Here is a 21,118-nt window from a genome sequence, read left to right on the forward strand (position 1 = left end):
CATATCCTGGAGGTGTCAGGTTGTGGTGAGAGGGAGACGAGCCCATGTGCCATACATTATGGAGAGGTCAAGGAGAATGACACAGAGGCCACTGGATTTAAGACGCTTGGGAATGGAGAGCAAGGTTTGAGTGGAATACTTGGAATTGGAACCCAGAGTCAACAGCTTTATGATTAAATAAGTGATAAAGAAATAAAACTAGTGAGTGTAGGCCAGGTACAGATTGTGTCCACGTGGTTCTTTCATTGCCTGCTCGTTAATCCTTTTACTTAAGGTCCTGGCAGGGAGATAGAAGGAGGTGGAACTCAAAACTATCCTGTGAGTTCCCTGTTAAGAGACTGGTTATAGGGCTTGGGGGGCATTAGTGTGTGAAACCATTAGCTATTTGGACTCCTATGAGTCAGTTATCGTGAAGGTAATTGAAAATTGCTTGCAACTTTACAGCATCAATGTTACTACATATTACATTTTTACTAACTACTGTTTATTTTTAAATGTCAGTTTCTATGCAGATTTTGGACCTCTGAACTTGGCAATGGTGTACAGATACTGCTGTAAAGTAAACAAGAAACTAAAAGTGAGTACTGTGGCAATGTCTCTGTTTTGGTATTAAAAACAGGACTGGAGATCTGACCAACAAGAGTGCTGTGCACACAGTTAGGTAATTCTGATCTTTGGGCATTTATGTGAGTAGTTCCCGCAGAAGCTGAAACTGATCCTCCTGAGTACCGCACAAAGGACATGTTAACCTCTTTCATTTTTCAGGATGAATTGACATACGAGCTGAGTGAAGTCATTGGAATAGTGATCTAAGAAAGAAAGCATAAAACCTTTTGGATTGTGGATAATGAGCTTATCAAATTCCCTCCCAGGATGATTTTCCGAAACCCTCAGGCCTGCTCTAGACCTGGTTACCAGGGTGAGGGGCTCATGGTTGCTCGATGGAGCTTGGGAGCATACGTTTTTCTGTCTGATCAACAGTTAAATTTTTGCATTTTTCTTGAATGTTGTCTCTGTGGAGTTAACAGCCAAGTAAGGGTGATGAATTAGCAGTCATAGAGCATGGGCTTCACCTGTTATCACAGAATTTGGGTCATACATTCAATGTTCATCTCTATTTTTTTAAAATGTTTTCCTTTATTAACTTTAGAGAGAGAGGAAGGGAGAAGGAGAGAGAGATTGAAACCTCAATGAGAGAGGACATCGATTGGCCGCCTCTTGCATGCCCCCCACTGGGGATTGGGCCCACAACCTGGGCATGTGCCCTGACTGGGAATTGAATCTTCGACCTCTTGGTGCAGGGTCGAAGCTCAACCACTGAGTCACACCCACCAGGTGTTTGTCTCTATTTTTGATTTTACATGTGACTTTCTAGTGTGTGTGTGTGTGTGTGTGTGTTTTGTTTGTTTTGCTTTTAAACTCGAAGCATACATGAGGAAAAGTGACATCTGTATTCCTACTTTTGGTACACTAATTTCATTGCATAGAAATATTTATCTTTTTCTTCCAATTTTCTCAATGAGGATCTTAAATACATTGTTTCAGTTTGGAAGGTGAAATGCTACATAGCATCCTCTTTTTTAAAAAAAACAACAACTATAGTACAGCATATACCAGGATATTTATATACAGTTAAGATACAGAATTAAAAAAAATGTGTTTTTATTGATTTTAGAGAGAGGAAGGGAGAAAGAGAGAGAGAGAAAGAAATCATTAATGTGAGAGAGAAACAATGATCGGTTGCCAGGGATCGAACCCAAAACCTAGGCCTGTGCCCTGCCTGGGAATTGAACTCTAGACCTTTTGGTGCACAGGACGATGCTCCAACCAACTGAGCTACACGGGCCAGAGCAGTGTCCCCTTAAGGATAACTGCTAACTTAGAATGCTCGAGTAGTTTCTTCTTGTGCTGGTCAAACATTCCTGGTGTGACGGTACAGTGCCTTGTCCATATCAACTGCTAGTGATCACCTTTTGCTTTGATTTTTATTGAACTTCGGTATAAAAGACAATCTGTGGTGGAGAATTTCTTGCGAGATATATCATGTATTTATGAATTGACAAATCTTTGCCACTGAGCTCAAAATGCCAATTGGCCATGAAATGACAGCTAAGAGATTATTTAAGTCAATAATCATATAAAATCTTTTGCAATCAACTTCTTAAGGGGTTAATTCGTAAAGTATTGTCTGACTTGAAAAGATGTTTGTAAGTTCCCTTCACTAAGCCCTCCCATTTTTCAGATAAGAAACTATTGCCTTTCATTTAGGAAGTTGATATTTTTGTAATCACCAAGGAAACACAAAATATCCTAACAAGAATTTCCTATAAAAATGTAAAATGGTCCCAGACAGTGTGGCTCACTGGTTGAACTCGACCCATGCACCAAAAGGTTGTTGGTTCGATTCCTGGTCAGGACACATGCCCAGGTTGTGGGCCAAATCCCCAGTGGGGGGTGTGCATGAGGTGGCCAATCGATGTTCTCTCTCATCGATGTTTCTATCTCTCTCTCCTTCTTCCTTCCTCTCTCTAAAATCAATAAAGAAAAAAAAGTAAAATGGGTTCAGTGGATGAACTAACAAGGAAAGGATGATTCATAAATAATTGTAGCCCATTTCTTCCATGGAGGATCTAGGACTTTCTTTACTTTCTTGATTAGTCCTGTTAGTATGTTGTTGGTATGAACTGGATATTATGATGAACAATTTGGGACCCAACTACTACCTGGAATGATCAAAGGGAAAGGAATCATTAGGAAAATAAAATTTTTGACTCAGTGTTCTACTCATAGCAGTTACACAAGCAGGTGGATTGAATAAGACTATTTTTCTACTGTGTTCTATACTGAACAGTATGGGTAAGTGGATACATGGCTTGTGTTGATGTGTTTTCATTTACAAAGCTTTCCTTCAACATTAGGACAGTTTAATAGAGCGCAGACAGCCCCTGGGTTCATTTCAGTGACCAGGCAATCTCTTGGATGCCTGGAATGACACTTCTAGCTTTAGTACAATTAGGGGCACCCTGTTACTTGTTGAAGGAATGCATTTTTCAAAACCCAAAATTTAACAAGTTCTAGGTTATCGCAAAGCATACCAAGTAGAATATCTCTAGTAGGAGAAAAAGACTGATTTTACCCATTTAGCGCTGTGATTGCTTCTGCCTTGTAGAGTCTGCTTCTAGCTCTCAAATAGGGATTATGGAGATCTCCTAGAGAGGACTGCATTAGAAAATACGTGATAAAGAGCTTTATAATTTTAAAGTCCTATACAGAAACAAGTTACTCGTGGACCATTTGTGAATTCTGATGGGAAATCCAGTACCTCCTGGCTGTCATGTCCATGTGAGAAAGCTTTCCCATGCAAGTTTAGGATTAGAAATTACCATGACTTCACAGGTGCAGAGAGGGAGGGAGGCCCAGGAGAGGCATGGGACGTGTCAGGGCTGCAGGGTAAATGGCTCGAACTCAAGACACTTGACAGTAGTGTTCGTGCTCCCTCTCTCCACCATTGGTGTTCTGTCGCCTTCCCATGCTCGCCCACAGCACTGCCTGTCTGATTTCATCTTGTCCCTCTGTGGCCTTGAGGCCCCTCTGCCTCTCTGCACAGTGACAGTGACTATGACTGTCACTCCAGCCTGCTTGCTTCCCAAACCCAGGTCTAGGCTTTCCTACCCTGAACGTACCTTCTTGTCACACATCTCCACGTTCTGTTTCTCATTCATGGCGCCCCCAGACTGCAGGCTCCCTCGAGGCCTGCCGGCTTCTTGCTGCTGTGTCTGGCCTGCAGCCCACGGTCCCCCACTGTAGTTCCCTTCAGGCACCTGGCTTCCATACCTTTGTCTTCTGCCTGGACTGCTCCCACCCTTGGCATCTCTCCCAGTGGGTGATTTCATGCCCTCACTGATTCACGGAGGACGGCAGAGGTGTCCCCACCCTGCCCAGCCTTGCACTTTACCCAGACCAACTGCTGCCCAAGTGCTCCTTGTCCCTTTGCACGTGGTTGGAGGCGCCTCCCTTGTTTTCCTGCAGCTGTCTGAACAGACGCCCATTGCTGGTGAGTTAGAATGACCCGGCTGCATCCGTCTTTCTCACGAGACCATGAGCTCCCAGAGACCTAGAGGACGGGGGCACCCTTAGAATGTCGTGTCCAGTGCCTAGCACAGGGTCACCGAACACACAGAAACGCCCGCTGACCTAACTTACAGGTCCTCTGCTGCCTCCCCGAGCCTGCCCTCAGCGTGTTGACGTCCCTCCGCGCGGGTTCTCCGGCCCTTGCGGTCCGCTGCCGCCTTCTTACTCGGGGAGCAGCTCGGGTGACATCTCAGACGCCCGGTCCGCGCGCGTGTCCCGGCGCTCCCGCGCTTCTCCCGGTCCGCGCGCGTGTCCCGGCGCTCCTGCGGCTCCTGCGCTTCTCCCGGTCCGCGCGTGTGTCCCGGCGCTCCTGCGCTTCTCCCGGCGCTCCTGCGCTTCTCCCCGTCCGCGCGCGTGTCCCGGCGCTCCTGCGCTTCTCCCGGCCCGCGCGCGTGTCCCGGCACTCCTGCGCTTCTCCCGGTCCGCGCGCGCGTGTCCCGGCGCTCCTGCGGCTCCTGCGCTTCTCCTGGTCCGCGCGCGTGTCCCGGCGCTCCTGCGCTTCTCCCGGCGCTCCTGCGCTTCTCCCGGCCCGCGCGCGTGTCCCGGCACTCCTGTGCTTCTCCCGGTCCGCGCGCGTGTCCCGGCGCTCCTGCGGCTCCTGCGCTTCTCCCGGTCCGCGCGCGTGTCCCGGCGCTCCTGCGCTTCTCCCGGCGCTCCTGCGCTTCTCCCGGCGCTCCTGCGCTTCTCCCGGCGCTCCTACGCTTCTCCCGGCCCGCACGCGCGCGCGTGTCCCGGCGCTCCTGCGGCTCCTGCGCTTCTCGGCGGCTCTGGGGTGACCCGGACCCCCAGTTCTGTGTTCTAGCCCCTGCAGGCTCGCTGCATTTTCTACTTGGGACATTTTATTTCTTCCCGTAAACCTTTTATGACTTACTCTCCCATTTTAGCTGCTGCCTTGTGTAGATAGATAATATTTCGCAGTGCATTCTCTTCCCAACCCAAGTTTCCTGTTTTTTCATATGTCAAAGGTATTTTTCCAAGTTGATTTGAGGTGGTGGTTTACTGCTACTTTTGTATGTGTATGTCAGTAGGCATTTTATTCCCAATGGCCTGCATTTTAATTATGTTGATTAGCATGGAAAATATTCTCCAGCAAACATTGGCTTAGATTAAAAAAACAAAAAAACTAGATAAAAACCCCTTTTCTTATTTTAAACTATTCATAAAAAAGTGTAAGTACAAAAGTTATGTAGTAATGGGTTATATTTTGCTATTTCTGGTCAATAGTTACCATAATGAAGGAAATAGAAGAAGGAAGATTTATTGAAGTGAGAACAATTTATAAAACTGTGTATATTGCTTAATGTAGAATGTCATCAATGACTGAGAGGCTGGATCAGCAATGATTAGTCTGATATTTCAGGGGATTCATAAACTCCTGAAATTATGTCAAATTTTGTATGTATTTACATTTTTCTTTAGAGAGGAGTCATAACTTTTTAACAGGTTCTGAAGGGATTCTTGGCAGACAGTATTAGGAAGACTGGGCTAGGCTGTGAGGCCGTAAAAGAAGACTGTACTCACAGAAGACGAAGTGGTATTTTAAAAGACAGAATACCTTCTTCGAACTTAATCATTTAAGAAAATCTTTGTTACTGATTCAATAATCTGAAAGGTCTATAAACATGATATGGTACAACCAGCTTTTTCTAAAATACTTAATACAGTTTTAGCTGTTGATTTCACTTTTCCTCAGGGAAAAATAACCCTAACCTGGGGAGGAGGTTGGAAGAGTATTACTGAAAAAAGGGGACACATTCTAGGGCAGTGATTTTTATTTATTTATTCCCAATACCTGGTCTGGTGAATCAACAGGCCAATTACAGTACTCCCGAGGATTACTTTTAAAGGTCTGAAAGTATATTGATGGAAATGTAATTTTAATGTACAAAGAGCCCACCGAGCCCTTTCAGGGTAAAAAGAGAAGGGGGTGGGTATGGTGAATCAGACAATTGTGTGCAAGTACAGAAATGCTGGCAGGTGGTGGGGGCTCAGAGAACGTCCCTGTTGTGAACGAATCCGTGCAGTAATCCTACCTGGTAACCAGGCACCGCCCTGGTCTCAGGTGGTTGTACACAGGAACTCTTTTGATATAATGATCAGACCACCCTCAGAGTATAACTGCAGAAACATGTTGAGATTTCTTCTCAAGGTTATCTTCTGTTTCAGGTTCATGGGCTTTGGAGGAAAAAAGCAGGTTACGTCTGGAGGCAGGTTATACAGTTTATAGAGGTGTAGGGCTCGAGGCAGCATTGTTTCACATGGTAGGGAGCTTCCACCGAGTTTGCAAGGCTTGGGACCCTTACGGCAAGAATAACCCTTTTATAGAGCATCCCCAAATGCCTTGGACCGGAGTATCAGCCTGGTCAAAGGAGGTTCATGAGCCACTTTTCCATGACATTTTTACTTCGATATCAATCACATGGGTTTGGAACAACGTGGGCCACACAGCGGCACCTTTTTCTTTTTAATGAAACCATTCAACCTGTTTTATTTGAGATCTGAATGAAAACATAAACCGTATTTTGTCTTGTGTACAGCCAAAGAAAATTTTCAAGAATATCCCTTTCCTGGGAAAGCTGGAGGTAAACCATGTAGAGCTCATGGCTCACAGGAGGACCTGTTTATTTGATGGCTTCTGCAGTGCGATGACCGCTGTGGCTATGGAGATGCTGGTGGCCGGGGCCGTGCTGGGCTAGCCTAGTCACCTGTAAGAGAATGATGCCGTGGTCACCAGGTTCCTGGGTCATAATCCACTTAATCTGACCACTGTCACCAGCAGAGCTTGCTTGTGTAGGGAGATGCATGGGCTGTAATTTTTATTGAAGAGCAGATTATCCAGGCTGTGCTAATGTCTTCCTTAGCTCAATCAGGCTGACTCACGCAGCTTAATGAAACACGATGTTCTCACCAAACGACGTGACAATTTTACTTTTCAGCATGGCAAATAGCTTTCCCGGAGGGCTGCTTAAAAATTGGTTCCTTTAGATTGGTTATTCACTTTTTTGGTTTTGTGTTTTGGTTTTGAGCTTCGTTGTCTCACCTTTTGGTTCTGAACGGCTCAGTGGGCTGTGCTTTCCTGACCTCAGCATGGTTTGTGCACGTCACCCTTGCCCAAGGACAGCCTGGGCCATCTGTGATTGGGTAGCATGTCATCATTATCTCTCTCCCACTGAGTCACTGTGGCTTGTTTTTCACAAGGAGTGATCCCACTAGAATGCAACCTTTCACATACCTTCCCTTTCCGAGACAGAAAAGGACTGTCCGGGGTCAGTACCTTCCTCTTAATTTATATTGTTCTATCATAGCAGCCGTTGTACTTTGGTTTACAAGGACCATTAAATGTTTATATGATGTGTTATACACCTGTCATGATTTACATGAGAGTGCTAAAACTTTGACTCTTACTCAGGTAAGCAATACAGGTCTGGAAATTTCTACAGGTTTGAGTACGTGAATGGATAGATATTCTATACTAAGTCCCACCTTTTAACTACTATTTTCTTTTACCTTGTTTAACAATTATTGCACCTGTAATTAAGAACATTCTAGTGGTCCTTGGCGTGTTGTGAATGCATCCCTGGGTACTTATTCTCTTCCGCTTGTAATAGCCTTGGCCAATATTTTCCCCTTGTTGAGGATCAAATATGCATCAGACTGTGAGTGCTTAGAAGCTCGACATTGGGATTCTGCTCTCCTTGTTACCACATAGCTCAGACCTGTGCTTCACATACAACTGTGGCTCTGTTCATGCCAATAGAACATTCTTTAGCCACAGTATCCCTGCACCCAGATTCAGCAGACGGGATGCCTACAGTCTGCATGAAATCCACAGACCTGTTTCCGGGGGCATGATACTTTTTAAAAATTTTGAATTCATGCTTAATATTGGCAATTTATTTATTTATTTATTCATTCATGTATTCGTTTATTTATTTATTTAAAGAGAGGACGGGAGAGAGAGAAACATCGATCAGTTGCCCTCCCTTGTGTGCTCCGGCTGGGGATTGAACCCAAAACCTGGGTATGTGTCCTGATCAGGAATTGAACCCGAAACCTTTTGGTGTATGGGATGAACCACTTGGCCAGGGCAACATGGGCGACTTATAAAAGTTTCCATTACATTCTGGATGTCTTTCTTCTTGTGAATATTGCAGTGTCCAGTTCATTGCCCAGATTCCTGCATGGGAACAGCAGGTTGGAGCGTGGTCTTCTGTGGGCAAGGCATGATTGTCCAGTTTGCCAACTGAGCACTTCAGATTCTTGGCCCCTGAGACCCTCTGAATTTGGAATCTCTGGAATAATGTGAATTTCGGGCAGCTTAGTAGTGACCCATTAAAGGAACCGCTTCCTAAGGCGTTGTCATGCAAGGATTTACAGATTGGTACGAAGTTTTCTGAGGAATCTGGAGAATGTGGTTTTTTATAACATGCTCTTAAAAGGCATATGGCATGATTTGGAGTTCCTCAGAGAATTTCAATGCCTTTTGAGGCTACTCGACCAGAGGGAGAGAGTTTTAGGGTCCATATAGAACATTTCCAGGGGCGGGGCCAGTCACATCATCATGACCCCTTCTCCAAAATTTAGCACTGTCCTAGCGTAGAGGACTTCAACGTGTGGTCCCTGGGCCAGGAGCCCACATCCTGGGGGACTTGTTAGAAATGCAAATTCTCGGGCCCCACCCCACTGAGCAGAAGCTCCGGGGTGGGGCTCAGCACCCCCACGTGACTGAACCAGCCTGTTAGGAGGGTGAAATATAATATAGTAATAAAATATAATTGAGATGGATATTTAGTTTATTTTTTATTTCTGAAAAGTTTCAGTAATATTGACCATTTCAACCTGAGGATTACCTACATTTTGAATGATAAAACCAGTTATGGCCTTAACACTGAGATTTCCACGATTATCCAGCTCAGCGAGAGAGTTCTGGATGTCTCCCATCTGCCACCCTTGCTGAGAAAACTCAAGTCTATGATGGGACATAGGAGACCTTGGCTGGTGAGGTCAGTCATACCGCCTCTGGTCCCAGGCTGTGCTCTTCGTCACAGAGAGACACAGCGTGCACATTGTCTTCCAGCTGTGCCCAGGCCTCTGGCTGATGAGTCGCTCTGTGTCTGGGACTCCGCTGCCCTGTTCCTACTTTGTTGGGAAATGATGGGCTGCAGCAAGTGACAGAAATGTTAGCTGTTACTGTCGCTCTGCTGACTGCTGCAGAAGGCTGCACACTCGGCTCCAGATGGAAATCTAAAATGCAGTGTGCTGCACTGGCCAGTTTGGCTCAGCGGTTGAGAGTCGGCCTGCGGACCAGAGAGTCCCGGGTTCGGTTCCCGCTAGGGGCACATACTACAAAAACAAAACAAAACAAAACAAAAGTGCAGTGTGCTGCGGCTGCTGGTGCCAACCTGTCCTGACCACCTGCGGACTTGTGACAGAGCCGGCCCCACAGTCCAGAGGTCTTGGTATTCCGTCTGTGAAGTCCTCGCCTTTATGTTTGTCCTACCGGTTTCTGAATCTACTTTGCTGCTGTGCAGTGTTTTTGTCATCTCTGAGCTTCTCATGTAAAGGAGAAACATTCTCTACTAGAGCACAGGCTCGCTGAGAGCCAGAGGTGATGGTGTACGTCTGCGGTGGTCTCCTTGGAAGCCTGCTCAGCGTCCTAGGGAGGAGGCCACGGTCCAGTTCGAAGGCATAGCGTTCCCTGGGATTAGGGCAAAATCTGAGAAAATATCTTCTGGACTCGTTCATAAAATGGAGAACTCTTTTCTGTGGACAGTGCCTTTCTTTGCCTGCGGGGTAGATTTCTCCTACGAAAGCTCTCGAAACATGAGCGCTTCAGTCATCGGTGGACAGTGTTGCTTCTTCTAAGGTGCTTTGATATGTAATAAGGTAGTTTTTTAAAAAGAGAGGGATGTGTTTGATCTTTGAAAGGAGAAAATATTAACAAGTTTGCGTGCACCCACCCAGTCATATAAAGCATCAGCTGGCTGGTGTTCTGGTCACGCCCGGGCATTTCACTCTGGCACCAGAACGTGTACGGCGTTGCTGGTGTTAGACGGGGCAGGGTGACCCATGAGAGGGAGGCCTGGCTGTGGCAAGAAAGGAAATTAGACAACACACAAGACTTTTTTCTGTTATCATTCACCTTGAATTAGTTTTGTCCCTCAAGTAGGAACTGGTCTCTCTCTGTGACCTGACCTGGGGGATATTGGTCATTTCACAGGCAGACCATTTCCTGGCTGTAGTGCTTCTGAGACGTAACTGAGAAAACACTTGAGTTCTCAAAACATTTAAGCAAGATAAATGCTAGGAGTTTAAAAAATACTCCTAAAATTCAGAAAACTGTCATTTAGAAGTCATTTATTGTAAGGTCAGAAGGTTGACTGTAGTTAATAATACTGTATTGTATATTTGAAAGTTGCTAAGAGTAAGTCTAAAAAGTTCTCATCAGAAGAAGAAAATGTAATTACGTTGGGACAGTTGCTGGGGGCAGCTTCCAGTAGGACATATTTCAAAGTAGTTAACATTTCTAGGCCGATTTTTGTAAAGAATTTTTTTTATCTGATGTAATTTCTGAAAGCTTCTAAAGTTTAAAATATTCTTCTAAAGTTCTTACAATTTTAATTTGGAGTATATTTACTTAAAAAATCTTACAGGTATATGGTGAAACAAAAGTAGTTTTCAGAATTCTGTCCTTCATTCATGGTTTTTGTCTGAGAAGGTCTCTGTATTCCATACACTTTAGAATAAGAGAAAAATTAAAAACAAGCAAATGCAAAAAAGTTCAAAAACAAACAAAGGCCGTGGATGATGAACAGCAGTAGTGGGGTGCAAACAAATTAATTCCACATTATTACATGAAACCTGTTCCCAGTGGAAAGGGCATCCAAACAGGTCGTCCAGACTGCAAGGCAGGTCGTGGGTGCTTCCCACGGCGTCTGGAGAAGGAGCAATGTCAGTGTTGGGCACCTGGGAGCCAGAGCTCCTGGGCCCTCGGTTCCCTCTGACTCCTGTGTATGTGGAAGGCGGTTTTTGGGGGCTGGGATTCAGAGACCCTAGAAGACGCTGAAGGCTTAAGAACCTTGACTACCACCCTGGCCAGTTTGGCTCAGCGGTTAAAGTGTTGGCCTGTGGACCGAAGAGCTGCGGGTTCGATTCCAGTTGAGGGCACGTACCTCAGTTGAGGTTCGGTCCCTGGCTCTGGCTGGGGCCCTGTGGGAGGCAACCGATGGATGTATTTCACTAGCATCAATGTTTCTCTCTCTCTCCCTCCCTCCCACTCTATCTGAAGATAAATGGATGAGGAATATAAAAACCAAAAAGAACCTTGACTACCTTTCTGTAAATCAAACATAACTTACTGTTGGAGAACAGTAAATGGCAAAAACAAATAATAAAACAAAAAGGGAAATGTCCAGCAGACGGAGTTCAGACTGAGAAAGCAAGTAGACCCCTGTCAGCACCGTAGATAATGACCTTGCAGTCTTTATTTATTTATATTTATTTATTTTATTTTATTTTTGAAAGGGACACATCGAGTGGTTGCCACCCGCACGACCCATTCAGGGCCGGGGACAAACTGCAACCGAGGTACATGCCCTTAGCGGGAACCGAACCCGGGTTTCTCTGGACCGCAGGCCTACGCTCTAACCGCTGAGCCAAACCGGCCAGGCTGGCCTTGCAGTCTTTCGATAACTTCAGTGTGTTAACTCTGCTGAACTCGATCGAACACAATGCACTTGTAAAATTTGTATTTCATGGGGTATGTTAGGAAGCCTGCCCTGAAGTAAGGCCTTGGGGAAGAGGGGGCCTGCTTCGCGGCGAGCGCTCAGCGGCTGTGGAGTGGCGCTGTCAGAACGCGGGTTCTTGGTTTTCAAAGACAGGTCTGCTGTGGGTGGTGAGGGTTTCTAGGCTGCGACTCCTGTGGTTCCATGTGGAAGCCAGAAAGTCACAGGTCCGTCTTAGGATGGACTTCTGAGTTGGACGAGTTTCTTTTCCTTGTAGGAAATAACGATAAAGAAAGGCAGAGAGTTGAGCTCTGTGACATTTTTGAAGGGGTCTGTAAAAACAGATATTCTGTGCACTGTGGTCATTGTGTAAGGTATCACAAGCCGCTTTTACCATTAGTATGAACTTATAGATCAGCTTTGTACTTATGTGCCTGTATTGTGAACCGTTTATCAAAATGTTGCAAGAGGAAATTGAGAGGGTTTTATTGAGTTGCATCAGTGTTCTCATTATTTTATGTTTGAGTTCTGATTGATAATTCCATTTTGTTTAACATCTTTTTATTTGTACTGTTTTTCTCCTGTTTGGCATGGATACAGCAGCCCTTGTTGCTCATTTTGGATTCAGTCGCACGCTCGAGCACGTGGCCCGTTGGCTGGCATGCCGCGGTGCTTAATGGCTGTTTGAGCCCATGAATTTCATATACGGCTGTTGTGTGAAGATGTTTGCTGGTATAATCCTTGTGATGGTTCATCTTTTTCTATTAATTAGTTTCAGATAATTATGAGGACCTTTTATAGGACATTTTAGAAAGAAAATATTAATGCAATGCTCTAGTTAATATAGGCATTTAAACATTTTAAAGAGGATAATGGACTGGTGGACACATATCAAAGCAAACTGTTAATATAAAAAGCATAGACAGCTTTTCTGGGTGTGTGTGTGGTTGTAGAACCTGAAAAAGGACTTTACATATAAGATCAAGGGTAAATCTTCAAAAATGGTTTCTGCTAATAAAGATGCTAATGAATAACAATTCTTTCTAGTGTATCAGTCTCCTTTCTTAGAGAAAAACTGATTTGTTAAAATGTTAATTCTTACATCGTGATTGAGCTGCAAAAATTCTGAGTTGGTAACCAGCCCTCCATGCCTCAGACACTACTACAAATGCCAGCGAAATCCACGTTGTTCTTGGAGAGTTAAGAGAGGATGTTTATGTTGTGTCTGTTGTCATTGTCTCTGCAGTCATGCTAACTCTCTTTCTTCTCTCTTTCTAGTCATACAGTTTATCAAGGAAGAAAATAGTGCATTACACCTGTTTTGACCAGCGAAAAAGGGCAAATGCAGCATTTTTGATGGGTGCTTACGCCGTAAGTACTTTCGTTGTGATTGTTTTCTGCAGTGGGACACTGATGCTGCTGCAGGAAGCCCAGGCCCCTCCTTGGCGGCATCGGAGGCAGGGAAGAGCCCAGCAGCATGGGGGCTTACTGGGGCGCAGAGTGGACCTAATGCCGATGGGCTGTTTCCTCTCAGGTTTTATTTTCTGTGGCTAGTGGCAGAATCTCGGAACTGCAGTGTGTAGCTAGGGTCCCATGGTCATAAAAATAATACCTAGAAAGGATATTTCCAGAAAAAAACATATCTGTGTATATTGGATTAAAAGACTGTTGAAATGTTCCTCTTTGGAGGGGGATGAAAGGAAATCCTAGATTGCATGGGAAGGATGATGATCATTATTTTTATCAGTTCATTTATTCGCCTCTCAAGTAGGCAAACCAAACAGAAACCCTGCCTATATTTCAACTTTCCTAATAACTAGGTAAGACTTTTCAAAATTAATTTTGATTAGAATTTTGTTCTCTGTAAGCACTGAAAGGTAAACGTGAGTTCCACAAGAACATGCATGCTACTGAGTTTGGATGTGACCATTTCTAGAATTTTCTATGTATCCTGCAATGGGGCAGACTCTTGGAAGACATACTCCATCAGGGCTAAAACACACTTGCAACTTAATAGCTTTTTAGAGACGATGCTGGCTGAAAGGCAGGGGACAAAGGTGTCATTTTCTGTCATCCTTGGAAGCCTGGAAGCAGTCTGCTGAGTGACATTTCAAGGCCTCCTTCTGAAGACCGTGGGGGAGGGAGGTACCGGATACTAGACTGCCCCCTGCCACATCTAACCACAGCCGTGGGGGAGCCCAGTGGTGCTGTTGTAAGGACTGCCAGCCGTTGCAGGTGCAGGCTGAGCATGGTGACAAGGTGACAGGCAGGCTGCACCCCAGGCCTTGTTTCCAGGACTGAGATGCCCCGCTCTGCCCCCTGACAGGGCTACCGGGAAGCCATGGGCCGTCCGTCCCTTGTGGTACTTCTGTCCCTCCCTGTCTGGACACAGCCTGGCCATAGAGTACAAGGAGTCGTGACTATGAACCAGAAAAACACTTTTCACTGAAGTGACTCTGGGATGATGGGTAACCATGTTATCTCTCCAGGCTTTATTTGGTTTCCTTATCTGTAAAATGAGAGGGTTGGATATAATGACCTCTAAGTTTCCTCCCAATTCCGAGGAGACTAGGATTATTTGCAGCGCCAGCCAGGCTATTGCTTTTATTTTTAGGGCAGACCCGACAAGCAGGCTGTTGGCGGAGCGTCCAGGGGAGTGTGGGAACACCGCTAAGCGGGCATCCTTCCTTCTCACTTCATGTCGCTAATTACTGCTCGTCTGAAACTGATCACTGACACTGTTCAAAGTGCAGAGAGCCCAGAGCAGCCCTGGATTCAAGCCTGCTCAGCAAGTGTGCCTTTCCTGAGCACTTTGGTGCTGCTGTGTGAGCATGCCCTCTGTCCGGAGGGACTGCCATCAGGAAGTGGTCGTCTCTGCCTCTCTCCTCTCCTTTGAAATGCCTGTCCTCGCTGTTTTTAGTGTCATCCTTCATGTCCGCTAGTGCTTCTAGTATTTGAGAAGAAGTTTAGTTACAATAGGTGCACTGAACCTGGGATAAAATACATCTTCAGATGCACAAGTTTCCATCACTTTATTATTATTTTTTTATCCACACCCGAGGATATTTTTTTGCATTTATTTTCAGATAGATGTGGGAGGTAGAGAGGGAGGAAGAGAGAGAGAGAGAAACATTGATATAAGAGAGACATCGATTGGCTGCCACCTGCACAATCCCAATCAGGGCCAGGGACGAACTGCAACTGAGGTATGTGCCCCTAGTGGGAATCGAACCTGGGACTCTCTGGTCCGCGGGCTGATGCGCTAACCACGGAGCCAAGCTAGCCAGGGAAAGCTTCCCCCCCTTTGAAGCAGTCTGAATCTGGAGAAGCCGTCGGGTGGCTCGAAACGCAGAGGGCACGTCTCACATGCTCGTTATTCTTGTGTTGATCATTTCCCAACTGATTTTCTTTCTACTTTTGGAAATGTGTTCCCCAGAAAGCTTTTTTTTTTTTTTTTTTTATCCTCACCCGAGGACATTTTTCCATTTTTTGTTCAGGTAGAGTGGGAGGGAGAGAGAGGAACAGAGAGAGAGAGAGAGAAACATCGATGTGAAAGGGACACATCGAGTGGCTGCCACCCGCACAACCGACCAGGGCCGGGGACAAACTGCAACCGAGGTACGTGCCCTTAGCGGGAACCGAACCCGGATCTCTCAGGACCGCAGGACGACGCTCTAACCGCTGAGCCAAACCGGCCAGGGCCCCCAGAAAGCTTTTTGACACAACACTTAACAAATATGAAAGCCAAGGATTGTAGTCTGTCCTTGAAGAGGAATTTGTGCCTGGCTTCCTATTGCGTGTATGTGTTGAATTGTGGACACGTCTCCTCATCCGAAACCATGCAGTCCTCACACGTGCAGCTCGGTGGGCCTTGCACACCTTACATGTTGCTGTTTGGATAAGTCAGTTTCCTGGGACGTCTTCTCGGATACAGAGGACCTTAACCTTTGGAGCAGACACCCAGCCTCAGTGGGTGAGCAACGCAGGTGTTTTCGGGGAGAATCCCTTAGCAGTGAAGGTGTTCTTCTTCTTTTCCAATGTGGAACCAGCCCTCAAACAAGGGCCATCGACTAAAAGATATTTTGTGCCAAGACAAGCCTTTTTCTCTGAGCCTTAGTTTTCTCATTTGTAAAATCTGGGTAATCCCAGTATTTTTGGATCGACCTTGTTATTAAGATCACACATCCATCTGCCTGTTTGGTAGCTCCAAGTTATATACCTCAGTGACATCTCACACTTACTGTGGCTTTTTACTTCTTCTCTCCACAAACCTCTTATTCTCCCAGTCCTTGCCTTTTTAGTAAATAAATGAACTACCATCACGACCTGCTGAATCAAAGGATAATTGCCATTTTGATTTCTCTCACTTCCTCTTCCCATGGTAAGCTTGGGCCGCTCTACCGCTAGAACATACATGGAGCCAGAGTCCGTCTTTCCACTGCCATTGGCCAGCCCAAGCCACCGTCACTGCTCACCTGAGGACACCTCAACTTTGTACAGTGGCTCCTTTTTACATTCTTTCCTTTACTCCAGTTGCCATACAAATTGTCAGAGTAATCCTTTAAAAATATGAACTAAATCATGTCATTGCCCTGTTTATAGACTTTCTGATCATGTCTGCAGCTGCTGTTTGTAGACTCACTGGAGGCCGCAGTCATGACACCCTACCTGTTGTACACCTCCAAGTGCGTGGGCGCCGTCTCTTCCTGGCAGCGGGTGGGGCTGGCCTTGAGCAGAGCCGCAGGCTCGGCCTGGGTCCACTGCACAGGGGCATGTCTTAGCCCTTTGTGTAACTGCGAGCACTTGTTTATTCCTCCCCTGAAACAGAGACAATAAACACCCTGCCTAACACAGCTGTGGTGAGGACTGATGGGGAGGTCGTGTGGGGAAGGTGTCTGGTGGCATCCGGCAGGGAACTCGGGTGCTGTCCCATTTCCCAGCCATTGTTGGACTGCCCCTCAAGTCCTTTTATTTACCATTTGTTAACTTTATGGATAGTTGATATTTTAAAAAATTTGTTTCCTGTATTTGGATCATTAAAAGTTGAAAAGTAACTCTGTCTCCTTCCTTAAAAAAAAAAAAAATTTCTGTATATCTAATTTGTATCAACAGATGTAACCCCCCTAGAAATCAACCCATCAGTTCATGTTTCTCTAAGAAGTTAGGAAGTTTATACACTTTAAATTCTGTTACTTATTAAGATGCTGTGTTAATAAGTACTTCCATATATCTGAATACAAAGATACTTAATTGGAACTACTGATAATGGACCTATTGATTATTCAACTGGAATGGTCTACTGAATATTCAGAAAATTATAGTCAGCACAGTATTATTTAAAAGTGGTTCATGGTAAATGGTAAACCAGGACAGCTAACTCAAAGTTTGTTTTTTGTTTTCATTGTTTGGATCAAGCATGTTAGTTTCCTTAATCTCTGACTCACAGTCCACCTGTAAATTGCAAGGTCAGAGTGCTTTAAATTGCCATTATGAAACTATTTGGTTAAACAAATGTTATTTAAATTATAGGTAAAATTATCAAGAAAAATGTTGGTTCAAAATAATAAAAGCATTTACCTTGAACACTTATTAAGACAGCGGATGCCAGCTGCTGTGCTCTGTGAACCTCTGCTGTGGCCGGGAGGAAGGGAGGGGAGGCACCTGCCCGGCAGGGCGACTTCCGGTTTCCAGCTTCTTCCTTTTACAGCTTGACAGGCAAATGGGCCGGACAGACTCTTATCCTTGTCAACTTGTATTTTCGTGGCTTTAAAACAGGCCAGGCTCCCTAAAAATCAGACAGCAGTTTTAATTTCAAACTCTTTGAATCTGGAAGTTCTGTTAGTCTTCTGCAGACGGGTGGAGAGATACGCTCTTTCATTCAATTTAGCTGTGGGCTGGGAAAATCAGTTGTTTGCTTTTCACGTGCGGAAGGGTTGCTTCTTACATTTAACTGAATAAAACTTTTCAGGATTTTCTTTTTCTATTCTCCGTTTGGCATCCTGATAACAAGCTTCCTCTGTGCTGCAAATAAGGGCTCAGATTCTCTCTCTCTCACACACACACACACACACACACACACCCACACACACACACTATTCAGTACTATATATTTAAGTGTTGGCACACTGTGTGTTTATAGCAGCTTGCATATTTTTTGAATCTTATTAGTAGACTAGAAAAGACATTTACCATTTGTTTTATTGATATACTGGATTGAGGGGAATGTGCTTTTTTGGTATTTTCTGGAAGTCATGAGGTCTACTTGCAGCCGTGAGCTGGAAGGGGAGGGAAATTCCAAGCAGCCTCAGGGAAGGTGGGTGGACTTCCTGTTACTAGACATGTTGGGTCTGTATGCAATGCCTCTGCTGGTTGGATTTAAGTCACTTCTACTTAAGTTGAAGTCACTGTCACTTGTTTCAATTCTGCGGTGTGTGACATTAGTAAACTATTTAGGGAACATGGCTACTGGTTAAAAAGTGTATAGGCATTGAAGAATGATGAATTCTGCTAAGTTCTTGAAGGATAGTTCTGTCCCGTGGCGCACACAGGAGCAGTTGGGGCCGGAGCACAGGGCAATTGCTGCAGCATCCGTTCTGCAAACACCTGGCTGATGGACACAGCTCCCATTTCTCCTGCTGCCCCTGGGCAACAACTCTTTGTGAATACTCGAAGAGAACAGCCAGTTCCTTGTTTCGTGTTCATTGTTGGTTTTCTATTCTTGAGTTGACTCAGAGAATAGTAGCCTACACGTTACTATGAGATTCTAGATCTGAGATTTAGTTCCCATGCTTTATGGCTTCTGTCTTAGGAGTTTGGATAACATCTCACCTACAAACTTCTTCAGTTTGAAAAAGAACAAGATGGCTTTTTTTTTTTGGTCCCTCAGGTACATGCTCTAGTTACTAAAATGAATACAATGGATTGTCTGGTCCCCCTCCTTCCCCCTCCTAGGAGATGTTAGGCTACTGTAAGTTGTCATACATCCTTGGGAAGCAAGCCACACTGTGGTCTCATCGCTCTCCACCCTGGCTGGGTACCATCCCTGACAAGTTTGTCAGCCTTCCTTCTTCCTGGGTAACTCCAGAAAGATTTTTACTTTTCTCCTTCACTGTTTTTTTTTACAATTATTTTCTTCTGGTTACATCAAGAAAATCTTGCATGGCCAGTGTGGCTTAGTGAATTGAGTGTTGTCTCATGGACTGGGAGGTCCTGGTTCGATTTCCGGTCAGGGCACAAGCTGAGTTTCGGGCTCGATCCCCAGTAGGGGGTGTGCAGGAGGCAGCTGATAGATGTTTCTCTGTCACATGGATGTTTCTCTCTCTGTCCCTTCCTCTCTCTCTCTCTTTCTCTCTAAATAAATAAATAAATAAATAAAATCTTTGTTCTCTGACGATTGTCCTGCCCACCATGCCTCAGACTTGGAATCAGTCCTCAACATAATGCCAAATATTGGGGAAAGCAGTACATTTTGAAGCAGATCGAGATATAAGACAGTGTCAATCCAAACATTTGAAATAATTCAGGGTTCATTTTAGAGGCATTATCAACATGTTTATTCATTTCCTCATGTTTTTCTTTACTTTAAGTTTACTGAGGTGACATTGGTTAGTAAAATTATATAGGTTTTAAGTGTACAATTCTATGAAACACCTGTATATTGCATTGTGTGCTCACCATCCAAAAGTCTAGTCTCCTTCCCTCACCATGTATTTGACCCCCTTTACTCTCCCCGTCTTTTCTCAACCCCCTTGAAGTAAGATAATCTAAAAACCAAATGCACTAATTTAATTACTTTAGTTTTTGAAAGTTTTCTACTATTTTATGTTAAATATATGATTTCCATGATAATATGGAATTAATAGATGATCATTTTTGGACTAGCCTAGGAACAACTGTAAGTTTTTATCTTTGGGAAATTATTTCCAGAGATCTAAATATTAACCTTTACAAATAAGCTTTTGGAATATAATTAATCTGCAAGTTAAGGACTTTCTAGAATTGGTCATAGGTGTTAGGAGGGTTTATACGCCGACTCGTGGCCTGTTACAGTGGCTCTGTCATCTGCATCTTTAGTGTAAATGAAGTTACGGTTCTTTGCCTTCTAACTTGATCAGATTCAGTCTTGGTCCAAGGAATACGCTCTTCTCGCTCTCTTTTTCATTTTTTTCTTAATTTGAAAGGTTTCATGTAATAAAACTCATACCAAGCCAGAAGTGAGCAGTGAAACTCAGCACAAGGAGTTTTTAGCACAAAACCATGCTGTTTGAGAGGATGTATTATTCAGTGTTATTCTGGAGTGAGTCTGTTTTTGTGTTTTGTACGGAGACTGCCTTCTGACGATGGACCGTAGATGATACGGGACTGTGTTTACCTGTGAACTGTATCACAACAGTCTTGCATTCAGCTTCTGTGAGACTAGCGGCTCAGGTTTTCTTGGGACCAAATATTTCTCCTTTTCCCCTTTACAGGGTCCCTTAGACTCTGTGTGCTGAGAACATAGGCTCCATGTGTCCTTGGTTTGCTTGAGAAGGGCCCACTCAGCAATGCCTGTGTTGGAACACGAGCCCCCTGCAGCCAGGAAAGGCGTGTGTCGGAGCTGGCGGGAGCTGTCAGTTCTGGAAGAGCATGTTTTGGGCCGAGGGTGCAAACCCAGTGAGAGGGGAACACACACATGCTAATGTCTGCATTCCTCCTCAATGGCCCATCAAAGAGCTCTACTCCGAGGATGCCAGGAGAGAGGTGGAGAGAGTGTTTCTATGCTAAACAAGTCTCAAATAAGTAGGGCAAAGTCCACTTTAGATCGAGTCCCAAGTTTAAGTTAATATGGAAAGAAGTGTCATAGGAGAGTATTTCAGAGCCAAAATAACCTCAATCCCAAACAGCCATTTCCAGACCTTGTTTTTATAGGGATGCTAGATGATTGTTAAGTATTTTTTAGGGCAGAATTAAGCCATGGAGATAGAGACCTGGGCTCAGGTCTGCCTTACTGTGTAATTAGTGTTGCTTCCGTGTGTATTAAGCAGATGCATTGTGTTCTGCGTGGCAGGCCTCGTAAGCTGTGATTTATACTAGACTCAGAACTTGAAGGACAGGAAGGATGGCTTACCTTCTTGAACAATATGTTGAAGACTGTTGGAGACAGGATACACTCATTCTTGTTCTGTTTTCCTTAATTAGACTGTTTAGTACAAGTGATTTAAAAGAGACTGAATGAAATGTGGGTTGTTTTAAACATCCAGCTGCATCTCTGCTCTGTAATCAGA

The 21,118-nt window shown here is 44.7% G+C and overlaps 1 protein-coding gene across 4 annotated transcripts in view; it reads left to right on the forward strand.

Moving 5' to 3' along the window:
- CDC14A (cell division cycle 14A) overlaps positions 1-21,118 on the forward strand; it is a 114,359-nt gene that overhangs the window by 14,802 nt on the left and 78,439 nt on the right. For 3 of the 4 annotated variants that reach the window (XM_036272456.1, XM_036272457.1, XM_036272455.1), the window contains exons 3-4: positions 502-577; positions 13,134-13,226. In XM_036272456.1, the coding sequence (XP_036128349.1) occupies positions 502-577; positions 13,134-13,226 (169 nt within the window). Of the gene's footprint in view, positions 1-501; positions 578-12,454; positions 12,588-13,133; positions 13,227-21,118 lie in introns of those variants that run through there. The other variant, XM_036272458.1, reaches the window with a different exon arrangement.

The sequence above is a fragment of the Molossus molossus genome, unplaced genomic scaffold (genome assembly GCF_014108415.1).
Source record: "Molossus molossus isolate mMolMol1 unplaced genomic scaffold, mMolMol1.p scaffold_m16_p_20, whole genome shotgun sequence".
In the NCBI taxonomy this organism is placed as follows: domain Eukaryota; kingdom Metazoa; phylum Chordata; class Mammalia; order Chiroptera; family Molossidae; genus Molossus; species Molossus molossus.